This window comes from Tupaia chinensis, unplaced genomic scaffold (genome assembly GCF_000334495.1).
Source record: "Tupaia chinensis unplaced genomic scaffold, TupChi_1.0 Scaffold000494_1, whole genome shotgun sequence".
NCBI lineage: Eukaryota > Metazoa > Chordata > Mammalia > Scandentia > Tupaiidae > Tupaia > Tupaia belangeri.
Genome location: NW_006160006.1, coordinates 640,016 through 660,745, shown reverse-complemented (window position 1 = coordinate 660,745; position 20,730 = coordinate 640,016). Strand labels below are relative to the sequence as shown.

At 49.5% G+C, this 20,730-nt stretch overlaps 1 protein-coding gene across 1 annotated transcript in view; it reads right to left on the bottom strand.

Moving 5' to 3' along the window:
- Positions 1 to 6,821: 6,821 nt before the first annotated feature.
- The window catches only part of ATP6V1B2 (ATPase H+ transporting V1 subunit B2), a 22,545-nt gene continuing 8,636 nt past the window's right edge, over positions 6,822 to 20,730 (bottom strand). The window contains exons 3-14 of the mRNA XM_006156440.3: positions 20,626 to 20,724; positions 19,518 to 19,611; positions 18,215 to 18,292; positions 17,564 to 17,703; positions 17,154 to 17,255; positions 16,677 to 16,774; positions 15,650 to 15,773; positions 13,761 to 13,911; positions 11,738 to 11,820; positions 10,924 to 11,028; positions 10,011 to 10,140; positions 6,822 to 7,787 (exon numbers count right to left, since the gene is read on the bottom strand). Of these exons, the coding sequence (XP_006156502.1) occupies positions 7,648 to 7,787; positions 10,011 to 10,140; positions 10,924 to 11,028; positions 11,738 to 11,820; positions 13,761 to 13,911; positions 15,650 to 15,773; positions 16,677 to 16,774; positions 17,154 to 17,255; positions 17,564 to 17,703; positions 18,215 to 18,292; positions 19,518 to 19,611; positions 20,626 to 20,724 (1,344 nt within the window). The 3' untranslated portion in view covers positions 6,822 to 7,647. The remainder of the gene's footprint in view (positions 7,788 to 10,010; positions 10,141 to 10,923; positions 11,029 to 11,737; positions 11,821 to 13,760; positions 13,912 to 15,649; positions 15,774 to 16,676; positions 16,775 to 17,153; positions 17,256 to 17,563; positions 17,704 to 18,214; positions 18,293 to 19,517; positions 19,612 to 20,625; positions 20,725 to 20,730) is intronic.

Below are 20,730 nucleotides of genomic sequence, written 5' to 3'. Positions count from 1 at the left end.
GACACGCGCGCCGGCCCTGGCCTTAGCAAGTACACCAGCCGCTCGCTGGGTGCCCAGCCAGGAAGAAAGGCAGCCGCGGAGCAGCCCCCTGACCTCTGGGGCCCAGCAACCCTACCCCAGAGTCATGGTGATCTGGAAGGCCCTTGGCAAGGCTCTTACCCCTGTGGCTGCCCAGCGAGGCCGAGCAGGCAGTGACAGCGGACTGGCCATTTCCAGCCTATTGAGCTCCGCAGAGAGAGAGAGACGCTCGGATAATTGGCCATCACCATGGGAGGTGCCCAGGGGGCTGAGGGCTCTCCATTCAACAGCCTGTGGCAGGTGTAGGTTGGGAGAGCCACTTCAGCACCCAGAAGGATCCTGGGCAGGCTCCCCCTGCTCATGCCCCATGAGGGCCTGCTTTCTCTGTGAGGCACCAGGCCAGCAGCTGGACCCTGGGAAAGCCCCTGACTGCTCCCCGGGGGCCCCCATGCTGTAAGATGTGTCACCCCGCCTTCCAGACACTCTGAATGGCTGGAGACTTGCTGGGGGTCTCTCATGGGGCTAGGGACCCTGGGACAGTTGCTTCTGCTGGGAGAGCAGGGACAGGCAAGGGGGAACAGACGTCTCTCAAGGCTGCCGCTGCCCCCACGAGATGCCTGCGGCGTGTGCCAGCCCGAGTGAGCCCAGGGCCTTGTGCTGCTACAGGCCGGCTGCTGGGCACGGTCACCGTGGTCTCACGGTAGGCCACGGTCTCAGCGTAGGTGGCATCTACAGAGTGCATGGCTCACACCTGAGGCTGGCGGGCAGTCAAGACCCGAATCACGGTGCCCTGTGGGTCAGTTCCAATGCAGGGCCCTGCTCCGGGCGGGCAGATGCTGGGACACTGCCACGTCCTGGGAGGGCCAGCAGCTCTGCTGACTCAGGCCTGGGAGGGCTTGAACACCACTTCCTTGGGGTTCCCTCCAGATGGTAGCCCCGGAGGGTGCTAATGCCTTCTGAATCTGCAGCATGGGCCGGTGGGAGAGGCGCAGGCTAAACCAGCCTTCACGAGGCTGGCGTGGGGAGGGCCATGACTGGTGGTCCTGCCTCAGGTCCGCCATCTGCAGAGCAGGCCTAAAGGAACGTGATCACAGGGCGACTGCAGGCCCGGCGGGAAGGTCGGCGGGGACGGGTGCTCCCTGCTTCTGGAAAAGTCCTTCCATTTCATGCTGTGGTTTTGAATTACGTGGGGCGGGGGCTGGAGGAGGGTGAGGAGCTGAGGGCTGACAAGAGCCGGCACCCCAACCACACGAGTCAGCCTTGGGGTAGACCCCTGATGCAGCAGAGCCCAAGGGCTTGCAGTTTTCTGACCCTGGCAAGCGGTCACTTCTCAGCCTGTCTCCCCTGTACAAGGTAACGGCACCCACCTTTCGGAGGCTGTGAGCTTCCTGGGGCCACTCTGAGAGTTCCACCAACCTGGGGGTGGGAACAACAGCCATTGCTTTCCTCACAGTTCTGGGGGCTGTAAGTCCCAGGTCAGTGATGGCAGGACGCTCGGGGAGAAGGCTCCTTGCCCTGCGAGCTTCGGGTGGCCTAGGTGGCCCTTGGCTGTGGTGACATCACTCCTGCCTCTGCCTGTCTGCCGGCCGCCGCCTCCTCCCTGTTCTTCACGTGACGTCTTCTCTGTGTCCCTTTATTAATTTATTTTTAGTTTGCTACAAGGTGTGCATGCTCACCAGGGAGAGAGGAAAGTGAGAAGTCACCCCCCAGGGGAGGTGGCCACCCACAATCCCTTCTCCTCCATCCTCCTGGGATTTTGGGCACGCATGCACACACACACACCAGGATGTTTTTCAAGCCTCCAGGTCCAGGATTCAAGCCAGACATTTGGTCATGTGGAATCCAGCTGCCTTAACCACCATGTTACCAGCTGGCCCTCCTCTTCCAGTAAGGATGAGTGAGTCCTTTCAAATCAGGGGCCTCCTGCATCTTGATAGCATGTCCCTACTTCCAAGTAAGATCACTTTCTGGGGTAGGCATCAAGACAAGGACTAACTTTCAAGGGGAACACACTTCAGCTCCTACCCTAGGGTGTAGGGAGGGCTGAGCCGGAGGGGCGGGTACAGGGCAGGGGCTGGCTGAGCAGGGAGCCCTCAGACCAGACCAGATGGAAGCCGCCCTCAGAAAGGAGCTGCTAGAGGGAGGGAGTCTGGAGTGTGGTTAACTCCCGGGGTTGTTTAAAACCGCCCTCCTGCTAGAAGGGGGCGGGCCGCGTGGGCAACTCACTCCCGGACTTGATTTTCCCCAGAATAGACCAGGGTCCCTAGAGTGGAGACTGGGGCCTGGCCCCCTTTGAAGTGCAAATGCAGCCCTGGGTGCAGCCCCCCCCTCAGAATAATCAGCGCCTGCATCTGCTGCCCCAGCTCCCCTCCGGAAGTGCGCCCCGCCAGCTGCTCCACTCTCTGGGTGCCCACTGGTGAGGTCAGGTGGCTGGAGGATCAGGCCCCAGGCAGGCGTTGTAATCGCCACTTAGCAGGGAGGGGAATTAAGAAGGCAGCCTTCAGTGTGCAGCAGCTGCCAGGGCTCCCCTTGGCTTTGATACCTGCTGTCCCGCTGGCTGGCTGGCGAGGGGCGGGGAGGGCTAGCAGCCTTTGTTTGTTGGCAGCCTCCTGCCAGGGCCCTGGGCAGGCGGCAGGCCGCAGGGCAGGCAGTTTGATAATAATTAGGGAGTGAGCTCTGGTGAGGACACCCAGCCCCCCCACCCCCCACCAGGCAGAAGGGTCCCAGCTGCTGCTATGCCCCACCTCAGGCCCCTGGGCTTCACAAAAGGCCAAAGCCTGCCCAGACGATGGGGATGGGGGTTCTCCAAAGAGCTGGGATTGGCCATCAGGTGATAGTGCACTCAGAGTGTGGGGCCCGGTCAGGTCATCTATCCTCAGCCTTGGTGTTTTCTGTGAAATAGGGGTGATAATGCTTGCTAAACAGTCCTTCCATGGAGGCGTGGGAAGTGCATGAAGCACCTTCCAAAACTTGGGAAAATGCATTAAAGTACGCATTCATTCTGGTGCAAAATCTTCAAGTCCAAGCACGGTTCATTCATAGCACGCATGTCTGAAGGCTGGGAGACCCTTCATAGTTCCTCATGTGCACATGCAGCAGCCCTTCATAGCACACGTCAGCAAGATTTAACAGGTGCCTTCCCGCACGACACACAGAGCCCCGGGAGTCCCGGCCACGCTCTGGAGGGGCCGGTGAGGGAGAGCATCGGGCAGCTGGCTCCTGTCCTGGGTGCTGGGCCTGGCTGAAGAAATGACACTTCCTCCTCCCGGCCCCACCTCGGAGCCCCTCCTCAGCCCTGGGTGCTTCCAGGACAGGCATCACCGGAGACACAAGGCCACCAAGTGACTGCGTGACATCTTCAGTGACCAAACCCTAAGCAGTGTACCAAGGCCTTGGGGAGCGCATGTGCCCTATAGCAAAAGTCTCTCTTAAAAATAGTAAATCAAAGCAGCTTAGAAGTGGCAGCTATTTCAAGCGACGGAGGTTTTCATCTGGGAGAACCTGGGGGACAGGCTGAGGACACCTCTGTATGAAGTTACCGGGAGGAGAGTCTTACCTTGATTTGGGCGCCTACCCATCACAGACGGCCATCCCGGAGCGGGCTGCTCCCTGGTAAAGTTCTGCCGTCACCCACTGACCTGTGAGAAGCTGTTACCAGGAGTGAGCGGGCCCGGGCCCTCTGCTGCCCGCCGACGTGCTCTCCTGACTCCAGTCCAGGGCTCCTGGTGCCCACTTGGTTGCTTCAGCTTGTTTTTATTAGAATATGTTTCCTGAAGCCCCCAGGCTAACGTGCAGCTCCAGGAAAAGCACTTGATGAGAGGAACCTCTGCCCAGTTGCTGCCTGGAAGGGCCTCCACGTCTGGGACTCCGTTTAGAGTGTGCTGCAGTGTGAGAGCTGCTGCCCTCTTGTGGGAATGAGCACAACTGCTGGGAGAAGCACCTGACTGCATGGGGGCCCCTGTCCGCAGGTCCCCAGCCACCTCAGCAGAGGGGGCACCTGTCCACACGGGTCCCCAGCCACCTCGGCAGAGGGGGCCCCTGTCCGCACAGGTCCCCAGCCACCTCCGCACAGAGGGGGCCCCTGTCCGCACGGGTTCCCAGCCACCTCCGCACAGAGCGGGCCCCTGTCTGCACGGGTTCCCAGCCACCTCTGCACGGGTCACCTCTGCACAGAAGCGTTACCTTTTGGTGTCAGCCCTGTAGTCTTATCCACCCACACAACCATCATGTCCTCCAAGATCCTGAAATTTCAGCCATAGTACAAAACCTTCACATCTAGATAGTGGCATCTGTGGGGCCATTTCAATTTCTGGAGTGACCCTGGGTGTCAGCATGGCGCTACAGAGAGAGCAGGCCAGGCTTAGAGGCCTTGGGCCCAGTGCCTGTTCTACTGTTCCCTAGTAATCTTACATTTTCTCATTTAAAGAAACTTGTTGGGCTAGCTGGTGGCATCGCGGTTCAGGCAGCCGGATCCCACGTGGCTGACTGGTTTGAGCCCTGGACCTGGTGGCTTGAAACTCATGCAAGGTACGTGTGTGTGCACGCCCAAGACCCCAAGGGGAGACTAGAGAGGGGACTGCAGCATGGCCATTCCCCTGGGGTGATGCCTCTGTCTGTGCCGGTTATCAGAGGACACATACCCTGTAGCAAAAAGAAGAAATTCTATCGAAGGGCTCCCTGGCCATTGCCATTTGGCGTGTCTAGAGAATGCTCGAGTTTGGAGAGGAAACCCTTTGGAGAAACGCGGTCTGTTTTAGGTACACGACTTACACATAGCTGCTCATCACAGCAGAGAGCACGCATTCTGCTGCAGGTCAGGGACCACCGTCCTCCTGCGAGGAGGCACCCAACCTCTGGGCCTACAGAGCCATACCCGGAAGCTCTGCTGCAGAATGTGGGCCCAGGCAGGACCAGCAATCCTAGTCTGCCCGTGTGCCTGGGCACGTCTTGCCATTCTCAGTCTATCAGTGACGGACGTGTCACCTGCTCCCTGTGCCACTGCAGGGTCCATGTTGGGGGTGGGGAGGCAGCCCAGGACAGCGCACACTTCTGCTCTGGGGCAGGTGCTCGGCCCCACCTGGAAAGGTCTGGAGTGACTCTACAGCTGGGAGCCAAGCGAGGGGCACGACCGTTTCATTTTTAAAAGCCATTTCCTCATACGAGCCTTCAAAAACTTCATGGGAAATGCATGCAAAAACTGGATTTCACATTTTTTAAAATACCAAACTCAAAACTTTGATTCCTTTTGTCCACACTTTCTGAAGTCTCCTCATACTTAAGTTTTCTCATGAAAAGTTCCTCCTTGAGAACTGCCTTCTGAAATTTCTTGGTCTCCAAATGATATTTCTAGTTTCGTCTGGGGAACCGTTTTCTGTTGGCCCCTAACACTGCACCGAGCAAGCTTTCTCTGACTAGAGCAGCGAATTCCAAGAGCAGACACTGCTTCGTCGCTCTCAGCCACCTCACACCCTCGCACTTGCTGGAAATAAACATCTCAGTGAGGTATTTACTACATTAGCCTGAAAACGGTTTCCCGCTTACATGGAATGTCACGCTCTGAAGTGACAGTCAACTGCAGGCAATAAATGTTTAGGGAGTCATTTAGTTAGCACGACCTTTGAAGACAGTTGTCGCGTGACCTTTGAAGACAGTTGTCGCGTATCCGGTCTCCTAACAGGTATAAACAAGGCTCCTTAGGGAATGTTTTCACTAAGGAACAAAGTAACGAACTAGCAGGAGAGTTAGCTACCACCTACGCATAGGCATCTTGTCAGCACCAGACAAATCCATCCCGACAAGGGTTTGTTAATAAAGGTGGCCCCTGGGCTGTGTCACCTGCCCCGGCACCACTCCAGTTATCTCCCACCACCCCGCTGGGCCCCATGCGACCCTAACCCTAGGGGCATGTCTGCGACCTCGCTAAGGAAGGCCACAGTGAACAGGGGATCCAGAATCAGAGCCTGGGCTTTCCCCCTTCTTGAACCGAGTACAGCTTTCTCCTCAGCACCTCCTGAAGGTACCCCACACGGAGAGGGCGGAGATGGGGCCACCGTGGTCACTTCCTGGTGCTCTGACCCGATGGTTTTCTTTCTATACCAGAAGCTCACACGAGGCAAGTCCTGTTTGGCTTCAAGATCTATTTCCTTTTCTACTTACCATCCGGTGTCATTTCTGGCAGGCAGGTTCTCGGACCCTGAAGCCGTAAACAAGGAAAGCCACGGAGCACCTGCAGCGGCGCCTGCCTCTGGACTGGAGCACGGTCTGCCTGGGAGACATCGCTGGGAGGAGCGTGGAGAGTCTGAGACAGGGCAGACCCAGGCCGCAGCCCGACATAGGGTGGTCCTCGCCGCTGCGCCCGAGACACCACCGCGAGGATCAGCCCGCTGCCTTTCTCATCAGAAGACATAGAGCCACTCTAGGTAACTTCCATTTAACTTAATATTTATTTTCATTTTATATCCAGATGTCACATTTTTACATTAAAATATAATCATGCTGATCCCCACCCCGCCCTCTATACCCTCAGAGAGAAAAGAACTTTACACAACTTGAAAGATGGAATGCACAGAGTCAGGAAGTCACTACGGCACCCAAAACAAAGACACAGAGCGAACAGGGGACACAGAGCTGCACGGGGCACGCGCGAGGCCGCGGGAAGGGCAGGACGAGAAACCAAAGCTTTCCAACACCATCACCGTGCCTCGAGACTACCTGAAGAGGCAGAGACAGGTCAGCAGCGGGACCCAACTGGGGCCGTGCCAGGCTGCTGTCCCACAGAGCTTCAGCTCCCCACGAACACGAGCGTCCTACTCCCTGCCTCGCCCGTGGCAGCTGGTGACACTTCAGACACTCCAGTCGCCTGAGCTGGCCAGAACGGAGAACGGGTGCAGGGCTGTGCGTCGCCCTTCAGTGTACCCCAACTCTTTCCAAGCAACAATTACTTCTGCTACTTATTTGCATTATGGAAACACAGTAAGAGTGACTGTGAAAAGGCCTCTCGCTCCCATCGGATTAACACCAGCTGTGCAGAAGTCGCAGGGCTGTGTGACTCGGGAGAACGGCCACACGGCAATCTCGACGCCTGGGTTCTGGAGAGGCTGACGAGGCTACCGCCGACTCTCCTCCCTGTACAGCCAAGGGCAGCGCACAGCCAACAGTGCTGGAGCAGCGGCAAAGACCCGCCGGGCACCAGAGCACTCAGGAAAGAGCCTCTTGGCTCTTCCCGACAGACTTCTCTGAGACCTGCGCTGGCCTCTCCCTGGGAGACTGGAGGATGGTAACTTCAGACAGAGACACTCTTGAGGGGTGAGAGGGAAGGTCGGAGACCTGGGTGAGGACGCCGCCAGGAGACTGCCCATACCACTATGTACAAATACATACACCAGTAAGAAAACTGCACTCCAGCCTGCAGCTACTTTAAACAAAGCACTGAAGACTCAGGTTTTCTGAACAGGGATATTCTAAAGTCTGTTAGCAGTTTAAAACCTTGCAACACTGGTACAATGTTACCTACTCTGTGTTTAATTACAGGGTAACACAGTAAACTCCAACACAAGGGTGGGGGTGGGAGAGTGCAAAGGAGCAGAGAGGACAGACCCAGGTTTCACAAGTGTCGGAACAGAGCTGCGACTAATGCTTCGCGGAGTCTCGAGGGTAAAATTCGCTCAGGGTGCTCTGGGGGATTCTCTTCAGCATTTCTTTGGGGAAAATTCGGAGTAGCTGCCAGCCAATGTCCAAAGTCTCATAGACAGTGCGGTTTTCGTAAGGACCTTAAAAAATTGAGAATGAATTAGGGCAGGCGAATTATTTCCACTTCAGCCTGGCGAGTATTGGTTGGTCTATGACTAGTAGCATGAGCATACATATAACAGACAAAAGTTAGGGCTCCTGAGTGTGCGCGCGACTGAGTGCGGAGATGAGGGGAGGGCTGGTGAGTACCCGGGGCATCAGAGATGGGGGCCTATGGGTTAGAGACGACAGGTGGCTGGGTGAGGGCAGCCAGCTCCCTGAGGCTGGCACAGGGGGAGAGAAGGCTGAATCTGAGTGAGGTGAGCACAGGCTGAGCCCACGATGCCGGCGGAGCACCTGAATATGTAGATAGGCCGGCAGTTTTCCTTTTTAAGAGGCATGTTTGCCGTAGGGAGCATGCGCTTGCTGGAGAGACAGAGAGCGAGAAATCACCCCCTCCCCTGTGGGTATGGCCACGCCAAAACCCCTTCTTCTCTTAGGATTTGGGGCATGCATGCACATGTGCTTGGCAGGAGTTTTAAGCCACCGGGTCCAGGAGGAGAACCACGGTTGACTACGTGGGAGTCCAGTGACGTAACCACTATGCCATTTGCTGGTCCTAGGCGAGTGGTGTTTTTTTTTTTTTTTTTTTTAATTAATTTATAGTACGTTCATTCGCTGAGCATCATCACAGCATAAGAAATGCGATTTCCCATCCAGAACACACTGTATGGTGGCTTAGTCATACATGTTATCACTGACAAGCAGTTTTAATTTCTTGTTTCTTATATATATTTTCCCCCTACTCTCACCCTGTCATTTCAAGATAGGATTATTTTCTAGCAGAATCTTTATCCTGTAAATCTTATTTTTTAGTGAAGGAATCAAGAGTGGCTGGAGTTCTGGGCTCTTCTCTAGTAACTTTGTTTCTGCTTGAACACTGAGGTTCGGCATTTCAGAAACTTCCAGCAGTTGGGATTTTAACACTAGTAACGTCATCGTGTAACTAGAAGGGTGCGCCAACCAAGCCTGAGCGCACGCCTCATACACTCCTCACAAGTACACACGCCTGCTGCACAGGCCCTGGAAGTCGGGAATGGCAGGACACAATGCGGGGACGGCTGACCAAGCCTGGGCTCAGGCTGTGTAAGCCCTCTTGTACTCTCTCTTCTTTATGGTTTTCTTACATCTTCTGTTGCCTACTATAGCGTAGGAATACAGCATTATAATACATGTCACAGACAAAACACGCAGGAAGGGACTATGTCATTGGAAGGGTGTCCAGTCAACAGCAGGCTCTTAGGCATTAAATTCTGGGGGACTCAAAAGCTATACATGGGGGGGCCAGCAGGTGGTGTGGTGGTTGAGGGCACGGGACTCCCACATGACCGACCGTGGTCTGAGTCCTGGACCTGGTGGTTTGCTTTCTCACTTTCCCTATCTTTCTCTCTCACTCTGTCCCTCTCTAGTCAAATTAAAAATAAAGTAATTCTTTTTTTCCTTTTTCTAAGAAAAGAAAAGCTATACATGAATCTTCGACTGCATAAGGTGGCCAGCAGCCCAAACCCCTGTATTTTTCAAGGGTTAACTGTGATGTATAGCATCCTACACCTGTCAGCTCGGGACGACTAACAGCATCAACAGTGTAAGTTTACCCGGATGACAGCACACAGGAAGTCAAGGAGACTGTGAAAGAACTGGTCATCAAGGGCCAAGCATGACAGACAAAGGTCTGGACCAGGGCCTGACCAGCATATCCCTCTGCAATGTGGGAGCCACATGGGAAGGTCTCGGGTGACTTCCTGAGGTCTCCTTGTAGTACATGGATGCTGGGCACATCGCCTGTGCCCACGATCCTGGCGGGCCGGGGGGATGGCAACGTGAAGATCCTGTCTGGGTGCCCCTCTCTTTCCATAAGATGAAAAGAGATGATTCAGAAAAGTCCAGTCCCAGAAGCTAAAGGAGATGGCTGTGCTGAGAATGGGCACGAGGCCAGCTCAGCAGGAGCCCCACTGGGAAGAGGGTTCAGAAATGCGATGGGGCAAGGACAGAAATAAGACGGCAGCCAGACAGCCGGACAAGCAAATGGAGCTCTTCCAGAGACACTCAGAAGGCAAGAAGGGGAAGGGGCCAGGCGTCAAGGCAAGACGCGAGGCAGGGGGAGCCTTTGCTCGAAACAGATGGAAAGCTGTAGAGACCAGTGCAAACTCCAGCTGGGAAAGAAGCACTCTGAACTACACCCGAGGAGGAAGACAGTCCCTTACCCTGAGCGATGAAGTTCTTCTCAAACTTCTGCAGGAACTCCAAGTAAAGAAGGTCATCTGAGGTAAGGGCTTCTTCTCCAACCACAGCCTTCATGGCTTGCACATCCTTCCCAATGGCATAGCATGCATACTGAAGAGAAGAGAGGTTTGTGAGTGCACAGGGGAGTGGCACAGGTGTCCGGTCATCTCGGACAGCGCGCGCTGCTGCAGTTTTTCTCACAAGACACCCAGGAACGCAAACACGATTCACGTGAAGTTCCCATGAAAGTATTCGAAGGACTTTAAGACACACTATTCTTACCCGGAAAGGAGGCTCCGGGCATGCAACACACAGACACAGTACTACCACCACCAAAAACACGCTTCCTTGACATGTCAACAGCTTCCAAGTTACAGGGCATTTGAAAATCAGAACTCATGGCTACACCACGGAGAAATCCATCTTGAAGCTCCACTCGAGAAAATATTTGCAATATACTTCTACTTTATGGTCTAAGTGTTCGTCTTTATTTGTGTATGATACAATCGATAGTTTCGAAGGTGATTTCATAGACTATATAAACCTGGATCCTTGTCAAGCAAGAAATATGTTAGAGTATCCTTTCAGGAATATTCTTAATCATCATTAAAATCACCAATAACATTAAATTATATTTTTTTCATGCAGAAACTATAGCATATGAGAAATGGGTCTTATGCTTATCACTTTTAACCTCACTGATTAGGAGCATCTTTTCTTCGGAGAAAAAGACTGCTCTGGCTCTAGTGAATGATCATACCCCACCAAGCCTACACTAAAACTCTACTTGAAAGAGGAAAAGACGTGAAAAAGGAAGTGGTTAGAGGTGAAGACAGTAGAAGAAGGGACCGAGAAGGAGCCCCTTTCTTTCCGGAGCCCGAGAAGGCACAGTACCAGCTGGTTCGACACGTCGGCGTGGTCCTTCCTGGTCATCCCCTCTCCAATAGCAGACTTCATCAGCCGGGACAGGGAGGGCAGCACGTTGATAGGCGGGTAAATCTTGGGTAGAAAGGGAGAGAAAAAGCTCAACATTTAAGGACAAAACTCAAGCTTATTGGTGACAAAGGAGCACTTTAAACTCATCACTACCCATTAAATTACACAAAACTGCTACATTTATTTACTAGAAATGTTCCATTATCTTTTCCTGGGAAGAAAAGGTGTAAAACATTTTACAGCATAATACTTCTTTGACAGTTTAATCTCAAAAGGTGAAATCTATGACACGGTACAAGGCTAATTTGAAAAGGTACAAATTTCAACATCTGTCCAGTACTATCAACGCATCAAATATAAATCATCTTCAGGACTGTGTGACTGAAAAATGTCATATGTAAAAAAAAAATTAGCAATAGTTCTACCTAAAAGCTGACTTTAGAAACCAGCATCTATTATGGAACCATCAAAAATCTATTTTTTCTATTAATCACAGGACTATCAGATTATACAATTACAGAATAGAATACCTCCCAGAATTCTGAGACGACCAACCCCATTTTAGAGCACAATAACGAAAAGTGATTAATTCTTAATTCTGGCACTGTTCCCACACCAGAATTTTAGCATACAAAATGACATCTTTATGGTTGTATTTTTTAGAAGTTGAAGGTGATACTTCCTAAGCAAAGTCAGCCCCGGGAGCAACGCCAGACCCCGCAGCCCCTGCCAAGCACACCTGCGGGCCCTGTACTATCTGGGAGCCACGCACCTGTCTGTTGTGCAGCTGTCTGTCCACGTAGATCTGCCCTTCTGTGATGTACCCAGTCAGGTCAGGGATGGGGTGCGTGATGTCTGTGAGGAGAGGACCAGTAGCGGTAAGTAGGGTGTTTTCAGTGTATGGACTCCAGAGCAGCCATATAACCACACCCACGAGAGGGCACCATGCGTCGGGCCGGCATCACTCAGGAGAGAACATGGAATGATTTTCCGTGGGACAGCAACGTTCTCTAACGCCGTCCCATCCAGTAGCTGCTAGCTACATGAGGCTACTGAACACCCGAAATGCACCTAAGGAGGCCGAAAAACTTCATTTCCAATTGTAATTCACTCTAACATCAATAGCCAGATGTAGCCAGAGGCTCTCACATCCGGCAGTTTGGTATGTCGGCCACAGCAGCTAGGCAGGTACCGGCACCACGGTACTGGCTCTACTCGTGAAAAGGACAGTCTCTCCTAGCCACGTGCTCTCCCCTCAAAAATTAAATAAAGTTCCACTTTAAACCCAGTTCTTACAGAAGTTCTCCAGCTCCGCATGTACCGAGAATCTTACTTCTCAAGCACTCACAGGTGGATGTGCACTTCAGCGTGCAAAACAGAGGGACGCCAGATGACGGAGACAGCTAGGCGGGCCACACTGGCTTGGCCACGTAAGCCCCACCGTCAGATCTGTTCAAGCGCACACAGAAACTGTGCAGCGACGCCCTTGGGGACGAAGTGCTCACGCTCACATCAGAGGCAGCAGAGGGTAACCGGAAATTCAGACTGGCTGGCTGGCTTCTAAGCCTCTCACCCTAACCACGAGCTATTTGATCTCACTGAGCCTTAAAGCACGCAGCACCCGTCCCAAAGGTGCTGCAAGATCCAACAAATGAATATTCATAAAGCACGCAGAATGGCGTCTGATTACAGTTGAGTTATTACTATTTTCCAAAGCATCTTTAAAAAGTGCTGCTCCAAAACTGAAATACAGATAAGAGGGTAGAACCTGAGCGGAATCATGAATAGTCTCACCCGGGAGCTGCCCTGCACACACTGACAGGTACTGCGTGTGGTCACAGGCAAGTCCTAACCAGCCCTTGGTGAAAAACTCAGTCTCTCAAGTCCTGTAGTCTTTACCCTGCGTTGGGCACTTATCATAAGCTATCTTGAATCACTAGTATACAACACACACATAAAAAAAATCCTCAACTAGATGGAGTAACTTACATTAAGTAGAGACTATAAATTCTTTTTTAAAAAGTTCTTATACTTACAACGGTGTCCTGCAAATGACAGGCACTCAACTGCACATAATAAATGAAAATTAGACATTTCTATCGCAGGGCCAGCCCCACAGTGTGAAGATTAAGGGAGCCTGATCCTTCCCTGAGCACGGTTGACCATGGTTGATCTCAGCCCAGCGGCTTAAACACCACACCAGGTACATGTGCACGTGTGCCCAAGGTCCTGATGGAATGGAGAAAAAGGACTGCAGCGTGACATGACCCACTGCATGCATGCATGCTCACTTGAGCGTGCACTCACTCTCTCTCTCTGACAAGCACACGTGTCCTCTGGCAATTAAAAACAAATTTAGGGCCAGCCCATGGCCTCATGGTTAAGGCAGCTGGTTCAAGATCCAGACCCCAAGGCTTGAAAAAAAATGCCAGGTGCACTGGGTGTGCCCCCAAAGTCCCAAGAGGATACCAAAGAAGGGACTATGGCATGGCCATCCTCCTAGGTAGAGTGCTTCCTCATTTTCCCTGTCTCTCTCCAGTGAGCGCATGTGCCCCATAGCAAAACTGGAAAAAAATAAAAATGAAAAAAGTTACAAATAAAATTGCTTTCCTTCTAAAAAGGCTAATCATGGGCACTTTTCAAATGAAAAATTTTATTTAGGGACAAGTAACTATTAAGGTAAACTTCTGAAAGATAAGCTCTCAAAAGAATCTCAGCTCAAAACGCGAGATGATCTCCTCCCGGAGAATGCAAGTTCCTACCGTTCTGAGGTCTGTTGCCATCCGAACACTTACCATCGTTAGGCATGGTGAGGATGGGGATCTGAGTGATAGAGCCATTTCTGCCTTCCACCCGCCCGGCGCGCTCGTATATGGTGGCTAAATCCGTGTACATGTACCCAGGGAAACCTCGTCGACCAGGAACCTCTTCCCTGGCTGCTGACACCTGACAGCAAGTCAAGGAGAAGAATGTCACACACCAGAATGTGGGAGTAAGCTTGGCTAGAACATGTCTGTCCAGTCATGCCAAATTACAAGGTCAAAAAATCTCATCCGGTTTACTCTTTATGCTGTCTTTAAGAGACCAAGAAAAGTGTCTTTGCAACCCAAATTCAAACGATTCTACAATAAATATGTTGACAACAGGGGCCGTAAGTTTGTTGCTAAAATCATACTGTCCTAAGTAAATCTTCAAACAGCTTGCGAGAGGAACATCTGCTTCCAATGTTATAAACCAAATAGAGCCAACTTTAAAACCAAGAGAAGATTCTTAGTCTGCGAGATTTATTTCATGCTGTGGAACTAGTCATATTTATGTCATTAATCCAGAAAAGTTCAAAAGGAAAAACATGGAATAAGATTGGAATAAGCCATTGTGCTTTGCACCCATTATTTAATTTAATCCCCAAAACAACTTAATTTTTAAGAAGTATTATTTTTAATTTAACTTCATTTATTTATTTACTTTAATATGACCAAAGAGGAACGGAGTGAAAGACAGAGGTGTGTGTGGGAGAGAGAGAGAGAGAGAGAAAGAAAAATTGAGAATAGGAAGCCACCAGGTCTGGGACTCAAACCACAGTCAGCCAGCGCCCTTAATCACCATGCCACCTGCCAGCGTCCTCGACTCAACTTTACAAGGAAGCTGTCACCAATTTACAGTTCAAACCAAGGGTCAGATAAATGTAACAGCTCCCCCCATCACAAAGCCAGGAGTCCTTTGCCTGCACCAAGTGAGAACACGCTGTCTTGCCCTCAGACACACACACACCAGGACATGAATTAACCTGCTACCGCCAAGGACACCAAGGTGCGGTGAAGTAGGACTAGGTGCTGCTCAGGTACCTCCAGGGCGTGCTGGGGCCGGGCTACCGACGGCAGCCCACACCAACGTGCACGGAGACCCCGGGGAAAGCAGGGACACAGGCAGACACCGCCACAGGTCTGCGATGCGATGTGGCAGAATCATTTTATGTCTGTTGAATCTAATAACAACAATTAAAAACCTGGGTTTGTATACTGGGCACTTTACAAAAGCACTGGTCTGTGCTGGAGGAGGAAGTGAGCAATCCTTCAGCGGAATGAGACACAGTAGCAGAGTGAGCTGCTGAAGCGGCTCAGGGAGTTGTGGGAAGCCTGACATTCCCACCGCCACGCCTCCTCGGAAGTCATCTTCCCCTTGTGCTTAGAAGAGAAGCTTGCTCAGAATTTCACTACATTGTGTAAGAACAAGTATCTCAAAACCTCTGGGTCATAGCTGCTAGAATCTTAACACTGTCCTAAATAAACACTGCTCTTCAGAAGAGGTTCTGAGACGAGTGCTGCTAGAGTATGGTCTTCACAACATCAACACCATTAACAACGGAATCCAGACATGGGCTACACACGGACAGAGCTTGTGAGAGAGAACAGAATAAAGAGTTTGCATCATTTACTCCTTTTCACACGGTCCTTCATTCAGGAAGACAGTGACTGTATGATAAACAAGTTAATCATTTAAATTTCCACCCAGCTGACAAATACAGAAGTGTATTTTCCTTTCTGATTAACTATTCCATTAATACATGAGCAAACGGTTTATAAAACATGATGAAAGAAAAATGAAAACTTGTAAAGGAACAAGATAATCCTGAAAAGTAACCCATTTTGTTCAACTGAGAAAAACAAGTAGTTTACAAACTTACCTCTCGCAGCGCTTCGGCGTAAGAACTCATGTCCGTCAGGATAACCAACACGTGCTTCTCACACTGGTAGGCCAGGAACTCGGCTGTGGTGAGAGCCAGGCGGGGAGTGATGATCCGCTCAATTCTGAAAGAGAACATCAAATCCCAGGTCACACAAACGGCAAGGCCAAACCCAGACCGCCCTGGAAACAACAGTGTTTCCCTTTTAAAGTTTCAAGTAAGTCGAAGAGAGTAAGATAATAATTACTTTAGAATTACTTGGTGCTACAGAGTTAAACTGGTTATTTCATAAATCCCCCATAATTTCTCAGAGCTATGTATGTTCTCAAAACCGAGGGGAGAGGATGATGGAAGGCGGGAGGGAAGAAATGGAAGCCAGATTTCTCAGGCACAAGGAAAATGCACAGTGGCACCACGGTGCTCTGCAATGCTGGATGCTCACAGAAGGCCCTGGTTTACACCCTGAGGCCTCCCTGCACATGCTAGGTGCACATGCTAGGTACACATGCTAAGGTGCACACGTATGCCTGTGATCTGGGATGCCTGAGGCTAGGGATGAACTGGGGTGTGAAGGTCCTGCTGGGAATGCCTATGTCTCTGAGACACAGAGAGAGAGGGAAAGTGAGAAAGCAAGCCACCAGGTCCAGGACTCGAACCGTGGTTGGCCTTGTGGGAGTGTCCAGTACCTCAACCACCATGCCACCCACTGTTTTTTTTCTTTTTTTTTCTTTAAACCAACTTTGAAGAAAAAAAATTACTGAGCATCAATTATGCGCTGGGAGATTACACATAAATCTCATTTGATATGTACAGCCAGCCCTGTGAGACAAATACTCTTTGCTACATTTATGCGCTGCAGAGCCTTAGATACTTTGTCTAAAGCCAATGAGTCACCAAGGGGCAGGGCTGGAATCCAAAGACAGGGAGGCCCACCTGCTCTCTCTGCAACACCTGAGCGCTCTAATCTTGGGTAGCAGCCTTGACCCTCAGTCTGAGCGAGCAGGAAGAAACAGCTCTCTTTACTTACGTTGGGTCATTAGCCAAGTTCAAAAAGAGGCAGACATTATCCATGGAGCCATTCTCTTCAAAGTCAGATTTGAAGAACCGGGCGGTTTCCATGTTTACCTAAATAGCAACAGCTTCATCAGTGGGGGAGAAGAAATACTTGGCATTTATTAGTATTTCTGATGAGGCCAAAGCTACAAGTCAGAACTGTTCTTCCTCCTAGTGTTTCAAGTACTCAATGCACTTCCCAAAGTCAACAGAGTAAAGAGCCTGCTTCAGGAAGAAAGAGCAAATGCTAAGTTTTAATGATGAGCTTGGTCCAAGGTGCAATTTCTCTACCTAGAGATTAACTCGACAACACACACGTAGTTTCCTACACCGTTCTAGCACACGAGCACTTAGCCTGTTGTACTATGTTGTACTATGACAGAACAAGCACTTAGCCTGTTGTACTATGTTGTACACATGTTGTACTATGACAGAACAAGTTTCTACTTACACCCATAGCAGCAAATACGATCGCGAAATTTTCCTCACTGTAGTCCACCACATCCTTGGATTTCTTTACCAAACCAGCCTGGCGACAGATCTGAGCAGCAATCTGATGAAGATTGTAAAAAACTGAGTTGAAAACTGAGATAACTTGTCTACAAGGTAACCTTTTGCAATCATAATTATAAATAAATTTAGGTTGATTGAGGGGACACAACCAAGAAACCTGTTTTGTATTTTTTGCAAAGATATGCAGGTGAGCGAGAAGACAAATATGCAGGGGTGAAATTTGGTGCAACAGGATCGCACGAGCACAAACGCTGGCTATTTATCCCAAAAGCCTTTAGAGTTTTCCAACAATGATGCATTTAGAAACTCTCCCATTACATTCCATGTCAGGCAGATCCCAGCCCTCACCTCGTTGTGTGGTAACCCAGCAGCAGAGAAGATAGGGATCTTCTGCCCCCTGGCAATGCTGTTCATGCCATCGATGGCCGAAATGCCCGTCTGAATCATCTCCTCTGGGTAGATCCGGCACTGGGGGTTGATCGGCTGACCTGGCCCATTTCCGAAAGGGGAAATTTTATATGTCTGCACATTATTCATGAGTGCAAGTAGAAACCAAATCAAATCAAAATTAAAAGGCACCACAAAATCAGAATTGTATGAAGTATTTCTCTCTACTCTTAAAAAAATCAGTTATTTATGAAATCTAGAACTTTTGAAATAATTTGTTAGTCTTCTGCACTCACAAAACACATGGTAAAAGAACTCAAGTCTGAAAGTGAAATAAAGACAAAGAGAAATTCTGACTTTAAGCCATAGTTTTACCACATACATTCCAGATCTAACCTTGTAATAATCTTAAGATATTACATTAAAATGTTCAGATAATTTCTAGGAAAAATCAATTTTTAATAAGATAATTATGTACTTCATTACCAATGGAGAATGTTGGTTATCTACTGATACTGAAGATGACACCACAGACACCACTCTAGCTGGCAAGGGTACAATACAGGAAGAAACCACTTTCCCTAAAACACAGAAATCCACTCTCAGCCCTACCCATGATGTCGAGGAAGTCTTCAGCCAGCACGACAGGACCTCTGTCGATGGGTTTTCCTGATCCATTGAATACCCGACCTGTATGACGGTAGGAAGATAGTATGAAGTATAAAGTAGATGGCAACTTTAAAATACGCTTAATATTTTTAAGAATTATTTAATTTATTATTATCATTACTATTAATTTTGGGGGGGAGAGGTTTTTGCAATAGGGCACATGCACTCACCAGAAAGAGACAGACGGAGAGATGGAAAGCGAGAAATCACCCCCCCCCCCGGGGAGATGGCCACACTGCAATCTCTTCTCCTCCACTCTTATCTTGGGCACGCATGTACATGTGCCCAGTGTGAGTTTAAGCCACTGGGTCCGGGACTCGAACCGCAGTCAACTACATGGGAGTCCAGCAACACAGCCATTACACCAACTGCTGGTCCCAATTATTATGAATTTACTATAGTGCACATGAGCTCAACAAAGAGAGACAGAGAGGGAGAGAGAGAGAAAGTGAGAAAGCAAGCTGCCAAATCTAGCCTTGAACTGCAGTTGACCATGTGAGAGTCCAGTGCCTTAACCACCATGCCACCTGCTGGCCCTATCCATAATTATTCTGAGTTTTGTTCTCTCACCGTGCTGTGATCCTCCCTCCCAGTTTTCTAGCCAGCCATAATCACAGGAGTAAATGCGCCTAGGAGCTCGCAGAGTAATCAGGTCCACTGGGATCCGAACCAGCACCTTCCATGGGGCTCTAGTATTGCACACAGGTGCCTAACTGCTTGCACTGCTGCACCGGGCGTATTCATAATTTTTAAAGATTTTATAGAAATATGCTTATAAAGAGACAGATGGAGAACAAACATGGACACGTGAGATGGTGTGACAGGAGGGTGGGGAATGGCAGAGGGTGAGAAATGGGAAAATATACATATAGATGTATACAGAGATATATGAGAAACTAGAAATGGAAAATTACTGACGATAACATACACGATTAAGCCACTATGCAGTATATGCTAGATGGAAAATCACATTTTTGTATGCTGTGACAATGCTCAGTGAATGAATGTAAATTAATTAATTAAGAAAAATATTTAAAAAGATCATATGGAAACTTGAGCGACAAGCTTCCACTTTGCCGATGATTTTATGATCTTGTCACCCGTTGTAATCACTAAATGGCGTTTTAATTAGCCGCTTTAAGTGATTTTGCTTTTTTTTTTTTTTTACTAAAAGCAGTATGTGCTTTAGTTTAAAAAAATAAAAGAAACAGATGTCTGCCCCAAATGAATAATTATATCTATCTACCCAGCATATCCTCAGACACTGGTGTTCGGAGAATGTCCCCAGTAAACTCGCAGGAGGTCTTCTTGGCATCTATACCCGAAGTCCCTTCAAACACCTGTCAGGAAAGAGAATCGAAGGTAGCAGAAATTTAGATTATGGGTATTTACATTTTATTTATCTATAAAACAGCCCTTGTAAAGTAAAATACATAAATGAATAACTTTTAATACAATGAACAAGAAAAGTTCATTGCGATGAAACAAATGTTCAATCTATAGACCAAGGATCATGCCTGCAGGCCAAACTCAGCTGGCATGCTATGCTAAAAACGTTTCTTTCTTTTTCCAACGGTTGTTAAAACACAAAGAAAGAGAGAAAGACTATGTGAGAGATCCCAGATTGCCCTGCAGGGCCTTAAAATGTAGTGTCCGGCCACTTCCTGCTCTAGACAACTTCCTTCCTTCTTTCTTTCTTTCTTTTTCTCTTTCTCTCTTTCTTTCTCCCTTTCCCTTTTTCTCTTTTTCTTTTTCAAGTTTGCTACAGGACACACATGCTCAGCAGAGACAGAGAGAGAGAGTAAGCAAGCAAGCACCCTCCCACCCCCACCACTGGGGGATGACCCCTCTCCAGTCTCCTCTTAGGATTTTGGGCATGCACACACAAGTCTAGTATATTTTTCAAGCCACTGGGTCCAGGAATGGAACCACCAAGTGGGATCAAGTTGCATTAACTACGACGACACTGACTGTCCCGCTCTAGGCAACTTTTAGGGGAATATGTTATTTGAGAAAACAATGGGCATTGTCCATAATCAGTTAACATTAAGAACTAAGAGACAATCCAAAGGAGAAGACTCAGATCTCGTTTGGATTAACCCTGTGACCACCGAGTTCTGCTCTTTGCCTCTCATCCTCCGCCTGTTTCACGTTATCCATTAAGAAGAATAGCCACTGGATTTGGTGATCTATGCAGCCTAAATCAGGAACACACATAATGTGTTCTGCTGCCTGAAGTTAATCTCTGAAGAAACTCATGCAAAGATCACGAGAAGAAAACAAGTAATAATGTTCCCTGCATGCTGGTGATTCAGAAGCAATTCCCCTGGCCAGGTGGTGAAAGCAATGCTCACCTGAACCACTGCTTTGGAACCACTAACTTCAAGAACTTGCCCACTTCGCTTCGTGCCATCTGGTAACGTCAAGTGGACTATCTCGGCGTACCTGGGAAACTAAAT